The 13,915-nt window shown below is 42.5% G+C and overlaps 2 protein-coding genes across 2 annotated transcripts; one reads left to right on the top strand and one right to left on the bottom strand.

The window, feature by feature from the left end:
- LOC104121440 (formin-like protein 8) lies at positions 1-2,856 on the top strand. The gene is made up of 2 exons (XM_009633446.4): positions 1-1,382; positions 1,497-2,856. The coding sequence occupies exons 1-2, from the start codon at positions 445-447 to the stop codon at positions 2,776-2,778; spliced, it is 2,220 nt and encodes a 739-aa protein (XP_009631741.1). The 5' UTR covers positions 1-444; the 3' UTR covers positions 2,779-2,856.
- A 156-nt stretch (positions 2,857-3,012) lies between these two features.
- LOC104121439 (pentatricopeptide repeat-containing protein ELI1, chloroplastic-like) lies at positions 3,013-5,304 on the bottom strand. The gene has a single exon (XM_009633445.4). The coding sequence runs from the start codon at positions 4,612-4,614 to the stop codon at positions 3,565-3,567; it is 1,050 nt and encodes a 349-aa protein (XP_009631740.1). The 5' UTR covers positions 4,615-5,304; the 3' UTR covers positions 3,013-3,564.
- Positions 5,305-13,915: the final 8,611 nt, after the last annotated feature.

The raw sequence follows: 13,915 nt of genomic DNA, 5'->3' as shown, positions 1-13,915 counted from the left end.
ATTGATACAGATGTCGTTCTTTACAATAAAGGAAGATAGGACTAAGTAAAACCTTACACCAACCGCCTGACTACAAAGTACACAATATACCAAAATTTTCAAATTGCCCAAACTTTATACTAAACCCCCAAGCTTTCTTGATTTTTAGAATACGTCCAGACAACAGCAATAATGCAATTTCTACTAAAAGGACTGGGATGATTTTAAGACAGCCAACTAACAACAACAACTTACTTTGAAATTGTCAGCAGCCAAAGTTCAGAACAGAATGAATATAGCATTGTAAAATACAAACAAAAAAGGAAGTCTTTCCTTCACTTTGATCAGAGCATGGTCTAGACAGGAAATTCACGCCAATCTTCCTGTCAAACTCTGCAACAGAAACTGGATTTATCCTAAGTAGTAGTTCTTTTCACTGATCAGTTTTATAACCTTTTGGCTGAAATGAATGCACCAGGGCCACCTCTAACACATTCATCTCAGAATCAGGTAGTTCTGAAGGCTGTTATAGCTGCAGTTGTAACTACTTTGATAATTGCTGGCATACTCTTTTATTTCTTTTATAGATACTATATAGCTCGTCAACGGAAGAGAAACAAATTGAACTCTAGTTTTCGTCGAGAAGTTTCTGGTTCTGCGCTTCATCAAGAATTCCAGCAAAGTGGAGCTTTAAAAGGGCTCATAGTAGATGAAAATGGCCTTGATGTTATATATTTGAGAAAATTTGAGGGTAGACAGCTCGGAAGTTGCTTTTCTAAGGTTTGGGTGAATTACATAGATGAGGAGGAAGAGAAGAGGACGGATAGCCGACGAGAGAAACCAGTTTCAAGGGATCAAATCCAAGAAATTCCATTACTGCAAAATGCAAGCAATGTAGATGGCTATGAGAAAGAGGCAGATACTGCACAACAAACAATCAACTCACTCCCTGCAGCAAGCAGATCTTCACAACATCCATATCCTCAATTTCCATCATCCTCATTACAGTTTCCACAGAAGGAAATCACTCCTCAATCAGTGATACCCTCTCAACCAGCAGTTCTCTCGAGTCAAAATCCACCTCAGCCACCAAGACCTCCACCACCTCCGCCTCCCCTTCCAATGAAAAGAATTATCAAAGCACCAACACCACCTAATGCAGCGAAAATAAAACCTTCTCCACCACCCCTACCAAAGGGGAACGGGTTGCATTCATCATTAAAACCACCTGTTGCACCAAGAGAGAAAGCGAGCAGCCAAGAGAAAACAGAAGCTCCAACTGATGAGAAGTCAAAGGATGATGGTGAAGTTCAAATTAAACTGAGGCCACTGCACTGGGATAAAGTCATTGCTAATACTGATCACTCCATGGTCTGGGATGAAATCAACAACGGTTCTTTCCGGTAAGTTCACCTTGGCATGTCAATCGCATTCCTTTAGTGTAGCCGGTGCCTATTTTCAATTCAACCAAATAGCATCCAAGTTCTTCTAACTGCATTGATATATTCACATTTCAGTTTTGAAGATGACCTTATGGAAGTTCTCTTTGGATACAATATCACTTCCCAGAAAACCCCTGAAGGAAATAACACGACCACAAGCTCAGGCACTTCTAAGTTAGCTCGACCAGCGCAGATCTTTATTCTCGATCCTAGGAAGTCACAGAACACAGCAATTGTACTCAAGTCTCTTTCAATCTCTCGCGAAGAAATACTTGATGCCCTCTTGGAGGGTCAAGGACTCAGTGTTGATACCCTTGAAAAACTAACCAAGATTTGCCCAACTGAAGAAGAAACATTAAAAATCCTCCAATTTGATGGTGACCCAAGAAAACTTGCTGATGCCGAGTCTTTTCTCCACCACATGCTGAAAGCTGTTCCTTCTGCTTTTAAGCGTTTCAATGCTATGCTTTTCAGATCAAGCTATGATTCAGAAATTCTAATCCTCAAGGAGAATTTGCAAACAGTTGAGCAGGGTTGTAAAGAATTGAGAACATGTAGAATTTTCTTAAGACTTCTGGAAGCCATTCTTAAGGCTGGCAATCGGATGAATGCAGGAACGGCTAGAGGAAATGCTAAGGGATTCAACCTTGGTGCATTACAAAAACTATCATATGTAAAAAGCAACGATGGAAAGACTACTCTGCTTCATTTTGTAGTTGAACAAGTCATCCATTCTGAAGGTAAACGTCGCCTTATCAATAAAGGTAGCAAGGTTGACAATGAAGATTTTGATAGAAAGACGGAAAAACTAGAAAAAGATACAGAGCACCTAATACTAGGTTTGCCAGTTTTGCAAGGATTAAGTTTCGAATTCTCTAATGTAAAGAAAGCAGCTACCATGGACTACGATAGTTTCATCAATACATGTTCCACTCTTACAATGAGGATAAATGATGTTCGCCAGCTCATAAAGTGCTGTGGAAATGCTGAAAGAGATCGATTTGTAAAAGTGACTAAAGGGTTTCTGGAGGAATGTGAAGAGGAACTCAAGGTGATCAGAGAAGAACAAACAAGAGTCATGGAACTTGTGAAGAGAACGACAGAGTATTACCAAGCAGGATCTTCAAAGGACAAAGGCACACAAGCACTTCAGTTGTTTGCCATTGTGAAGGACTTTCTCGACATGGTTGATAAAGTGTGTATAGATATCACAAAGAAAGTACAGAAGAAGAACGCATCAAGCGTAGAGTCACCACCACCCCAATCAACAATACCAAGAACTCCTGTGAGGTTCCATAACTTGAGGACATACTTTACACCAGAAATATTGAGTAGTGAATCTGAGAATGAGTTCTGATGAAACTTCATTCCTCTTATAAGTTCACTGAAAGTAGAGTAGATTGTCAAAAACTATTAATAGTCTTTACATTCTCCACATTTGAATTATCTCATTAACATACTAACCCCCACCCCCCTCACCCCAAATCCCACCCCACCTCAGAAAGAGAATAAACTATCTTATTTCACTGTAACTGGTTATAATGGTACCCACATATTTCCCCATTATCAATTCAGAAAATTTGAGAAACCTGTCATTGAGTAGGTAAATGCACCAATATGTTATACCTTGTGAATCTTGATTATTTACTACTCAACCTTCAACTACCCTCTCTCTCGCTCTGTCTCTGTCACACACACAGCCCACCAAAAATCCGGCTACTTGTAGGAGATCATAGACATAAAACACAGTCAAGGGATGAAGAGAAGAAGTAAAGAGAATTACCTGATAACCAGGATGAGGAAACTTCAGGCAAATTGAATCCCAGTCCTCTGAATTACCAACACGTTGACCCAAAGGCTTAGCTAATAATCTCAGAGGAAGCAAACAGATGAAGCAGATATCACCAAATATAACGAAAAGAAAAGATAATCAAATGCAATTTGTACTTTTACCCACATCATCAACCTCTGATTCAACTACTAAGCATATAAACCAAGAAAATTGATCAAGAGGTGAATGTTCCATCAAGGTAGAGGCAATTTAAGCCATGTTGTCCAGGCATTAGGATCAGGTAAAGAGCAATGTGCTCTAAAATGATTCTTCTCAACTTGAGGAATGATTCTTCTGGTGCAGTTTAATACTTCATGTTGTATTATTTCTTATAAAACTACATCCTCTAGCTTTCCGCACATGTTGATGGAGCATCAACTGCCTCACCCTCTCGGCTTCCGCCCATTTATCACCCAGAACATACAAGTCTGAGATAAGGGTATAAACCCCTCCATCATTCTCTGGCCTCACCACATTCATGACCATCTCAATCACTCGCTCTGCCATCTCAAACTGTTTATGCAACTTGCAAGATGACAAAAAGGAACCCCAAATAACTATGATAGGCTCGGGTGACATAGTATTGATAACTTCATATGCTTCCCCTAACAACCCAGCCTTCCCAAATAACTCAACCATGCAGCCACAATGCTGAATTGTTGGTCTCAGTCCACACTCTTTGGTCATTTTGAAATATCCACGACCTTCATTGACCAGCCCTGCTTGTACACAAGCACAAAGTACCCCAGTGAACGTAAACTCATTAGGTAGCACACCCCCTTGTCTCATTTTCTTGAATATCTTCAACGATTCAGTTCCAAAACCATGTTTTGCTGCTCCACAAATTAAAGCAGTCCAAGTAACAACATTTCTATCTTTCATCATATCGAAAACCAGAGAAGCAAAATTCATGAATCCACATTTAGCATACATGTCTACTAAACAAGTACCAAGCTCCACATTTAGTTCCAAGTGATTCTTCACGACAAAACCATGCACTGATTTCCCAAGGAGCAAACCAATTGAACAAATTTCAGAACAGCCCGCCAATATTGGCCCAATGGTCACTTGATCAAGCTTTAGTTGTTCAAAAATAACCATTTCTTGGAAGAGCGCCGCACCTTCCTCCCAATGCCCATTGTTCATGTATCCAGCAATCATTGCCGACCACGAAGCTAGGTCTCTCAAAGGCATCTGATCGAACATCTTTCTCGTTCCTTTAACATCTCCGGAACGAGAAAAGCAAGATATCACCGAGTTCGACGTGACAGTATTTCTCACGGGAATTTCATCGAACAGCTTGTATGCACAGTCAAACGAGGTTCCAGCATACGCATTAAGCATAGAGGTGGCGACATACATGTGGATATTGATAAGTAGGAATTTTGACCGCTTATTTACTCTCTTTTACTTACATTTTAGTTCAAAAATGCTTAAAGGTACTCCCGAGAACTAATGAAATGTGTTTTCTTGCTGGAATATAAGGAATAAAATTGGACAACAACCAAAAAGGGCTACAGTGCGGACCGCAGAATACTGTGTGCGGCCGCAAACTCTGAAGAGGCTCTGATAGATTTTCTTCATAGAATGCGGACCGTACAATTATTGTGCGGCCGCAGAAGACTAGATTCAGAGAGATGAAGTTTGGGAGCTTTGTATACGGTCAAAATCGGGCCTTTGCTGTTTGATCGAGACAAGGGAGTTGCATCGGGGGTAGCCTTATAATAAATCGGACCAGGGCTCGAAGATAAGACATCAAGCCTAGATATCGAAGTATACGTTGAGACCGAGGCCAGCAACAATCGAAATCAAATATGACCGACTTCGAGGGGAGCATAATAACGAAATGGCAAGATATCAGTAACCGTTCGAAGATCACGGCGCGAATCTCGAAACGGATATCCGTGATCGATCGAGCATCATGGCGTGAATCTCAGAGCATACCAAATCAGAAGCGGATAACTAGTTGTTTATACAGTTTCCTTCTGTAATGAGAGACATACCGTAATTAGGTCTCCTCTACTATATAAAGAGGAGGTCCAATCATTTGTAGGGAGGATTTACTGAAAAGAATATACATATACACTGCTTTCTTTGCTTTACTTACTGTTTATCGCTGTTTGTTCCATCCTCCTTTGTTCTTATTAACTAACCTTAACACTATCTCGAATCGAGGTCGAGGTATTATTTGCGGACCAGTTTGATTTATTTTATTGTCCAAGTTATCTATTTAATTTGTTGTTTATCAATTGGTGCTGGTTTAAATCACATATCCTTAAAACCACAATATAAGTTTAATTGTTACTCAATTTTCGAGGTAAACAGTTTGGCGCTCACCGTGGGGCTAAGGATAATAGTGATTGTATAGTACTAATTCTGGTAAAACACATTATTTTACGCTTGTTCTTGTCAAGTATCTTTGCTTTCAGGTTAAAACATGTCAAACTCACAAAACGCATCCACTCACGGTGACAATGGCCTCGTATTCCACGGTGAAAACTAAAATGTGATTGCTCCAGGAGTCGAGGTGCCACACGCTAATCTCGAGGAGGCACCGGTTTCCAACCCAGTCGATGTCAGTTCGCACGTTGCTCTAAACGCGGACCTAGGCGCAAATCTCGATGGGAGTGTATGTAGAGAAGGCCGATCTAGTGGCCAAGGAACACAGGGCAGAGGAGACGAATGAGTCAATCTCCAAGTGATATTCGAGATGCTTCAGGCTCAGCAAGCCGCTATTGCTCAGTTACAAAATCAACATAGATCTCCGAATAGGGTTGAGCCGGAAACTACTCGCCGTACCGAGCGAGTACCGGAAAGGTCGAATGGTAACAAATCGGGGACTGGTCCTGCGGTAATGAAAATGCTCGAGGAGCTCGCCAAAAGAATTTAATCAGGGGAGAAGAGAATCGAAGCCAATGATAAAAAAAATGGAGACATACAACTCTCGAGTTGATCGAATACCGGGGCACCGCGAATATTGAAAGGAATGGATTCGAAGAAGTTTGTACAAAAGCTGTTTCCTCCAAGTGCGGCTCCGAAGCCTATTCCAAAGAAGTTTGGTATGCCAGAAATACCCAAATATAATGGGACCATTGATCCCAAAGAGCATGTTACTTCATATACATGCGCCATCAAGGTAACGCTTTAGAAGATGATGAAATCGAATCAGTGCTGTTGAAAAAATTCGGAGAGACCCTTTCGAAGGGAGCAATGATTTGGTATCACAACCTGCGACCAAATTCCATCGACTCGTTTACCATGTTAGCAGATTCTTTCGTAAAGGCACACGCCGGGAGGTCGCAACAAGGAAATCGGACCTCTTCAAGGTAAGACAAAGGGATAATGAAATGTTGAGGGAGTTCGTGTCCCGATTTTAAATAGAACATGGAGTTGCCACCGGTCACAAATGATTGGACCGTTCAAGCTTTCACCCAAGGGTTGAACGAGCGGAGTTCGATAGCATCACGTCAGTTGAAACAAAATTTGATCGAGTATCCAGCTGTAACTTGGGCAGATGTGCACAATCGATATCAATCGAAGATCAGGGTCTTGGACGACTAATTAGGAGCCCTTTCCAGTTCAGTACATCCAAACAGGTCGGCAGTTAAAAACCAGAGAGACGTCGACAGAGAGCCAAGATCGAACAGAGACCGATATCAACCATATACCACAGATCGAAGAAATAATAGTTTAAGACGCAATTCCACCCGGAGCGATCGAAGAAGTGATCGAGGACAGAATTCTTGGGGACTTATGAGCAAAAGTGGTTTTGACAAGTATGTCGATCCCACAGAGGCACCCCGGTTATCGGAATATAACTTTAGCATCGATGTATCGGGTATTGTATCGGCAATCAGAAGGATCAAAGATACTAGGTAGCCTAGACCCTTACAAACTGATCCTTCACAAAGAAACCCAAATTTGATGTGCAAGTATCATAGCACGCAAGGTCACAAGACCGAGGATTGCAGACAATTAAGGGAGGAGGTAGCCCGTCTATTCAATGAGGGCCACCTTCGAGAGTTCCTCAGCGATCGAGCCAAGAATCATTTCAGAGAAAGGGATGCCAACAAGAAATATGAACAGGAGGAATCCCAACATGTCATTCATATGATCGTCAGTGGGGTCGACATTCCACAAGAACCCATATTCAAACGCACTAAGGTATCAATCACTAGGGAAAAACAAACCCGAGATTATGTGCCCGAAGGCACTTTATCATTCAATGACGAAGAAGCAGAAGGCCTCTCTCATCCCCACAACGACACTCTGGTAATTTCTATCTTATTAAATAAAGTTCAAGTTAAGCGTGTTTTAGTGGATCCAGGTAGCTCAGCGAATATCGTCCGATCGAGGGTCGTGGAGCAGCTCGGCCTGCAAAATCAAATCGTGACCACAGCTCGGGTCTTAAACGACTTCAATATGGCCAGTGAAACAACTAAAGGGGAGATTATTCTACCGGTTAACATGGCTAGAACCATTTAAGATAACAAGTTCCATGTAATCGAGGGCGACATGAGGTACAATGCCCTACTCGGAAGGCCTTGGATCCACAATATGAGGGCAGTCCCTTCGACTCTCCACCAAATGATGAAATTCCCGACAACGGCCAGTGTAAAAATAGTATACGGGGAGCAGCATGCTGCAAAGGAAATGTTTTCGGTCGATGAGGTAACGCCGATATCGACACTATCAACCTCGAAAAGGTCAAGCATCAAAAGTAAACAGGAAGTCAAATAGCAATCATAGCCACCAGCCTCGACCGAATCAGGGAAGCAGGAGATAAAAGAAGAAGAGGATTTTCTGATCCCTCGAACTTTTATTGTTCCCGAAGATTCTGACGTCACCAAATCAACAATCGAAAAGCTGGAATAGGTTATATTGATCGAGTACCTACCCGAGCGAAAGGTATACCTGGGAACGGGATTAACCCCCGAACTCAGAAAAAAGCTTATTCAATTTCTTATTGATAACATAGATTGTTTCGCTTGGTCCCATTTAGACATGACAGGGATCCCACCGGAGATAACGACGCATTGTCTAAGTCTGGACCCTAGGTTCAAACCGGTGAAGCAAAAGAGAAGACCCAATCCGAGGTAAAACACGCATTCATAAAGGACGAGGTAACTAAACTTCTCAAAATATGGTCCATTCGGGAGGTGAAATATCCCGAATGGTTAGCCAATGTAGTTGTAGTCCCTAAAAAAGGGAACAAACTTAGAATGTGTGTAGATTATAAGGATTTAAACAAGGCGTGCCCCAAAGATTCTTTTCCACTGCCTAACATCGATCGCATGATCGATGCCATGGTCGGCCATGAGATCCTTACTTTTCTCGATGCCTATTCCGGGTAAAATCAAATCCAAATGAACCCGGAGGACCGAGAAAAGACTTCATTTATCACTAAGTATGGAACATATTGTTATAATGTAATGCCTTTCGGGCTAAAAAATGCAGGAACTACTTACCAACGCATAGTAAACAAAATGTTCGAAGAACAAATAGGTAAATCAATGGAAGTTTATATTGATGACATTCTAGTTAAGTCCCTGCGCGCAGAGGACCATTTGACTCATTTGCATTAAACGTTCGAGATTTTAAGGAAATACAACATGAAGCTCAACCCCAAGAAATGTGCTTTCGGGGTCGGTTCGGGCAAGTTCCTTAGCTTCATGGTATCAAATTGGAGAATCGAGATCAAACCCGATAAAATCAAGGCCATCGAAGACATCACCGTCGTGGACAGTGTAAAAGCCGTGCATAAGCTAACTGGACGGATAGCCGCCTTAGGCCGATTCATTTCGAGGTCGTCGGATCGAAGTCACAGATTTTTCTCTCTGCTAAAAAAGAAGAACGATTTCGCCTAGACCCCGGAATGCCAACAAGCATTAGAAGAATTGAAGCGATACCTATCGAGACCACCGCTGCTTCACACTCCAAAAGCAGATGAGAAACTTTACTTGTACTTGGCAGTATCGGAAATTGCGGTAAGTGGTGTCCTAGTTCGAGAAGAGCAAGGTACGCAATTTCCCGTTTATTATGTAAGTCGAACCTTAGGAGAGGCAGAAACTAGATATCCATATTTGTAGAAATTAGCACTTGCACTGATAACCACCTCTAGGAAGTTAAGATCATACTTTCAATGTCACCCAATATGCGTCTTAACCACTTACCCACTTCATAATATTTTGCACAAGCCCGAATTATCAGGCCGATTGGCCAAATGGGTCGTCGAACTCAGTGGGTACGATATCAAATATCAACCCCAAAGGACCGTCAAGTCTCAAATTTTAGCAGACTTCGTGGCCGACTTCACGCCAACCCTCGTACCCGAAGTCGAAAAGGAACTCTTGTTAAAATTGGGTTCGTCATCGGGGGTGTGGTACATTTTCACATATGGTGCTTTGAATGTGAAGGGATCCGGGCTAGGCATCGTTTTGAAGTCACCCACGGGTAGCACTATTAGGCAATCTATCAAAACTTCTAAGTTGACTAACAATGAGGGCGAGTACGAGGCCATGATTGCAGGTCTCGAGCTAGCTAAAAGCTTGGGAGCAGAAGTCATTGAAGCCAAGTGTAACTCTTTACTGGTAGTGAACCAAGTAAACAAAACCTTCGAAGTTTGAGAGGATAGAATGCAAAGGTATTTGGACAAGTTGCAGGAAACCTTGCACCGTTTCAAGGAATGGACTTTACAGCATGTACCTCGAGAACAAAATAGTGAGGCCGATGCACTTGCAAATCTAGGGTCATCGGTCGAGGAAGATGAGATCAGCTCGGGGACTGTCGTTCAACTCTCGAGATCCATGATCGAGGAAGGTCATGCCGAGATAAACTCTATAAGACTAACCTGGGATAGGAGGAATAAATATATTGAATACTTGAAGAACGGAAAGCTCCCATCGGACCCTAAAGAGTCGAGGGCCCTATGAACCAAAGATGCTCGAGTCACATTGGCTGAAGATGGAATATTGTACAGAAGGACATTCGATGGACCATTGGCAGTGTGCTTAGGATCAGGGGACACCGATTATGTTCTACGTGAAGTCCATGAAGGCAGTTGTGGGAACCACTCCGGCACCGAATCACTAATTCACAAAATCATTAGAGCAGGATACTACTGGGATAGAATGGAAAAAGACACTAAGGAGTTTGTTCAAAAATGTGATAAATGTTAAAGGTTTGCACCGTTGATCCGTCAGCCCGGAGAACAACTTCATTCAGTCCTATCCCCATGGCCATTCATGAAATGGAGAACAGATATCGTCGGCCCTCTGCCGTCGACCCCAGGTAAAGCTAAGTTCATTTTATTTATGACTGACTATTTCTCTAAATGGGTTGAAGCACAGGCGTTCGAGAAAGTGAGAGAGAAAGAGGTCATAGACTTCATCTGGGATCATATCATATGTCGATTTGGGATACCCGCCGAAATAGTGTGTGACAATGGAAAATAATTTATTGGCAGCAAAGTGACGAAATTCCTCGAAGACCACAAAATAAAAAGGATGTTATCAACACCATATCACCCTAGTGGGAACGGACAGGACGAATCAACGAACAAGACTATCATTCAAAACCTAAAGAAAAGGTTGAACGACGCCAAGGGGAAATGGAGAGAAATTCTATCCGAAGTTCTCTGGGCATATCGAACAACATCAAAGTCTAGTACGGGGGCAACCCCATTCTCCTTAGTATATGGCTTTGAAGCCTTGATTCCAGTCGAAGTCGGGGAACCCAGTGCTAGGTTTTGACATACAATAGAAGAGTCAAATCACGAGGCTATGAATACTAGCCTCGAATTATTAGATAAAAAACGAGAAGCCTCACTCGTTCGAATGGCTGCACAAAAGCAACGAATCGAAAGATATTACAATAGGAGAACCAACCTTCGCCACTTCAGAGTTAGGGACTTAGTCCTGAGTAAAGTCACCATCAACACTCGAGATCCTAATAAAGGGACGCTCGGCGCAAATTGGGAAGGACCTTACCAAGTCCTTGACACCATCGGAAAGGGATCTTATAAGCTCGACACGATGGACGGCGAACAACTGCCAAATAATTGGAACATATCGCTTCTTAAACGGTATTATTGCTAAGGTATGGCTTTATTACCTTTTTTTCATTTATATATTCGACACTAACTCACTGCAGATGATCGATCGAAGATATCGAAGACCTCAGATTTTAAAGCATGTGTTGCACTCTTTTTCCCTTAGATCGGTTTTTGTCCCAAGTGGGTTTTTCCGGCGAGGTTTTTAACGAGGCAACAATTATGTGCTACCTGGGGACAAATCTACAGTATCCAAGGCTTCTTTACAATCAACCTCGAATACTAGGGGCATCACTAGGGTCTCGATAGATAAACTTTGTAATGGGCCAAACGGTCGACTGAACCGTGTCCGTATAGATTAGTCGAGCCCCGATAGCAAAACATGTACGCATGTATAGATTATACAAAGAAGCATTCTTTCTATATCAAACATCTTGTGTCTCAAAGAAAATTTTCTACTATACAAGCTCCATACTTATGATTTTGTGAGAAATGGCTCAAGGACCAAGTGCAAATATACCTCATACACTCGGGGACTGCCATCGATGATCGACATATTCGAGTAATATAAACTAGACCTCAAAGAGGCACCCCTCGATCTATAGGCCGAGGGCATCGCTCTCGGGGACTAACACTTCGAACAAGTTCGAAGTGTTATTGGGAAATAAGCCCAAGAGGCATACTCAAAGGCTACGGCCAAACTAAGGCGGCTCGGAGACGTCCGAATATTGCAATAAAAATAGGCCTTCAAATTCTTTGAAAACCCGGTTAAAAAAGGCTACCCTCGGCAAAAGGGTTTCGATGAAATTAGCCCCCGAAAAACCTTAAGAGGTATCAAATTATCTTTACACAAACGTGCTAAGGCACAAAAAGCAAAGGGGTTTCAATCGACATCGAACCTTCAAAAAACCCAATGGGTAAAGAATACGTGTTAAGGCATAGATAATTTTTTACTAAATCTTCTAAGCCAAAAAAGGGAAAAAGTAGCCATCTTTTAGAGGCCATATAGGCCCAATCTAAAGAGCCTAAGGGCCAATACACTTAGAGTTCAAGATTTTGTTCTCACTCAATTCGGACCTAAGGGTTCCCTTGAATATAGCTTGAAGATTCATCATTATTTGATATAAAACCTTAAGGGGTTTGTTACTGTGAGTTCGAAACTTGCTCGAACTCGGCTACAAAAACAGTACAATTACGGCTTTGATCAAGCCATCCAAAAAATCCCGAACATATTGCTGAGCTCGGGGACTTTCCTTCGCTTAACTAAAAAACCTAAGGGTTTGTTCTACTCTGAGTTCGAGTTGTTGCTCACTCGATTATAGAGGCTACAACAACCTGATTACAACAAAGTTCTCAAAAGATAAAGGCAAAACAAAATTTATTATAAATCAGAAATCGGAGACGAAACAGAAAGAAAATGAATCTTTCATATATTCAAAGTATTTACAAAGACCACACAAGGTCTTACACAAAAAAAATAAAAGGAGAAAAAATCCTAAGTGCCTAGTCCGCGCTGGAGCTGCATCTTCGGGAGCTTCATCTTCATCTCCTCTGCTCTCGGATCCACTCGCAGAGTCTTCATCATCGGAAAGCAAAGCTCCAGCCTCATCTTCCAAAACTTTCGCACTCTCGATATCAGCCGTGAGTTCGAAGCCACGAGCATGTACCTCCTCAAGAGTTTCTCTTCGAAACTGGCACCTAGCATGATCGGCAACACGGGACAATCTAACCTCAGCAGCATCAGAAATTTACTTTGCCCGAGTTTTAGCAGCTTCAACGTCGGCTCGGTAGGAGACCACGAGCACCTCTGCCTCGGATGTGGCCATTGCAAGCTCAGCGGCCAACCGAGTCTTGAGCTCTTTAACCTTCTCGGCTCGGGCCAAGTTCTCCACCTTCAAACTTTGGAGTTGACGCTCAACCGAAGACAGTTGGGCCCGAACCGCATCTTTCTCCGAGGCGAGACGGTCCATGCTCTGCTTCCACCCCAAAGTCTCTGCCTCTTTCATCTTGGCTTCCTCATGAAGCTGCTCAACCAATTCGGCCTTCTGCTGAACCTGTAGAATCAAAGTGTTAGTCGCCAATATCAAGTTAATACATAACAAGCTCCCAAAAATTGACATTACCTGCTTAATGAGCTCATTCTGATCTTGATGTGCTCTTGTCAGCTCGGCTCGAATACTCATGATCTCCTCTTATTTTTGCACATAGAGGAGTTTGAGGGCGTTTCTCTCCTCCGTAAGCTTTTTGAGATCAGCTTCACATCGGGCAAGCTCAACTCGGTACTTGGAAGACGCTTCTCGATGGAGCGCTGTACAGAAAGAAAGGGAATCAGACTTAGAGAAATAAGAACAAACGCAAGCATGGTAGCATGGGTTAAAACTCACTTGGTTCAAAAGCTGTTGAGCCTCATAAAAAATGAGTGATGCGTCAAGGTCGGAAATATCATCGACCCCCGCGAAGTAACTACGAAATATATCATCCCCTTCGGGGGCCGTCCCCACATCGGGGGTCTTCATGGATCGGGCATCTCGAAACTGCCCCTCAGAGAACGTGGGGCCGGGCGGTGAATCGTCAATATTAATTTCCCCGAGCGAGTTACTTAGGGCATTCTTT

The sequence above is a fragment of the Nicotiana tomentosiformis genome, chromosome 3 (assembly GCF_000390325.3).
Source record: "Nicotiana tomentosiformis chromosome 3, ASM39032v3, whole genome shotgun sequence".
Classification (NCBI taxonomy): Eukaryota; Viridiplantae; Streptophyta; class Magnoliopsida; order Solanales; family Solanaceae; genus Nicotiana; species Nicotiana tomentosiformis.
Note: the sequence above shows the minus strand (reverse complement) of the source record. Positions and strands in the feature narration are given on the sequence as shown.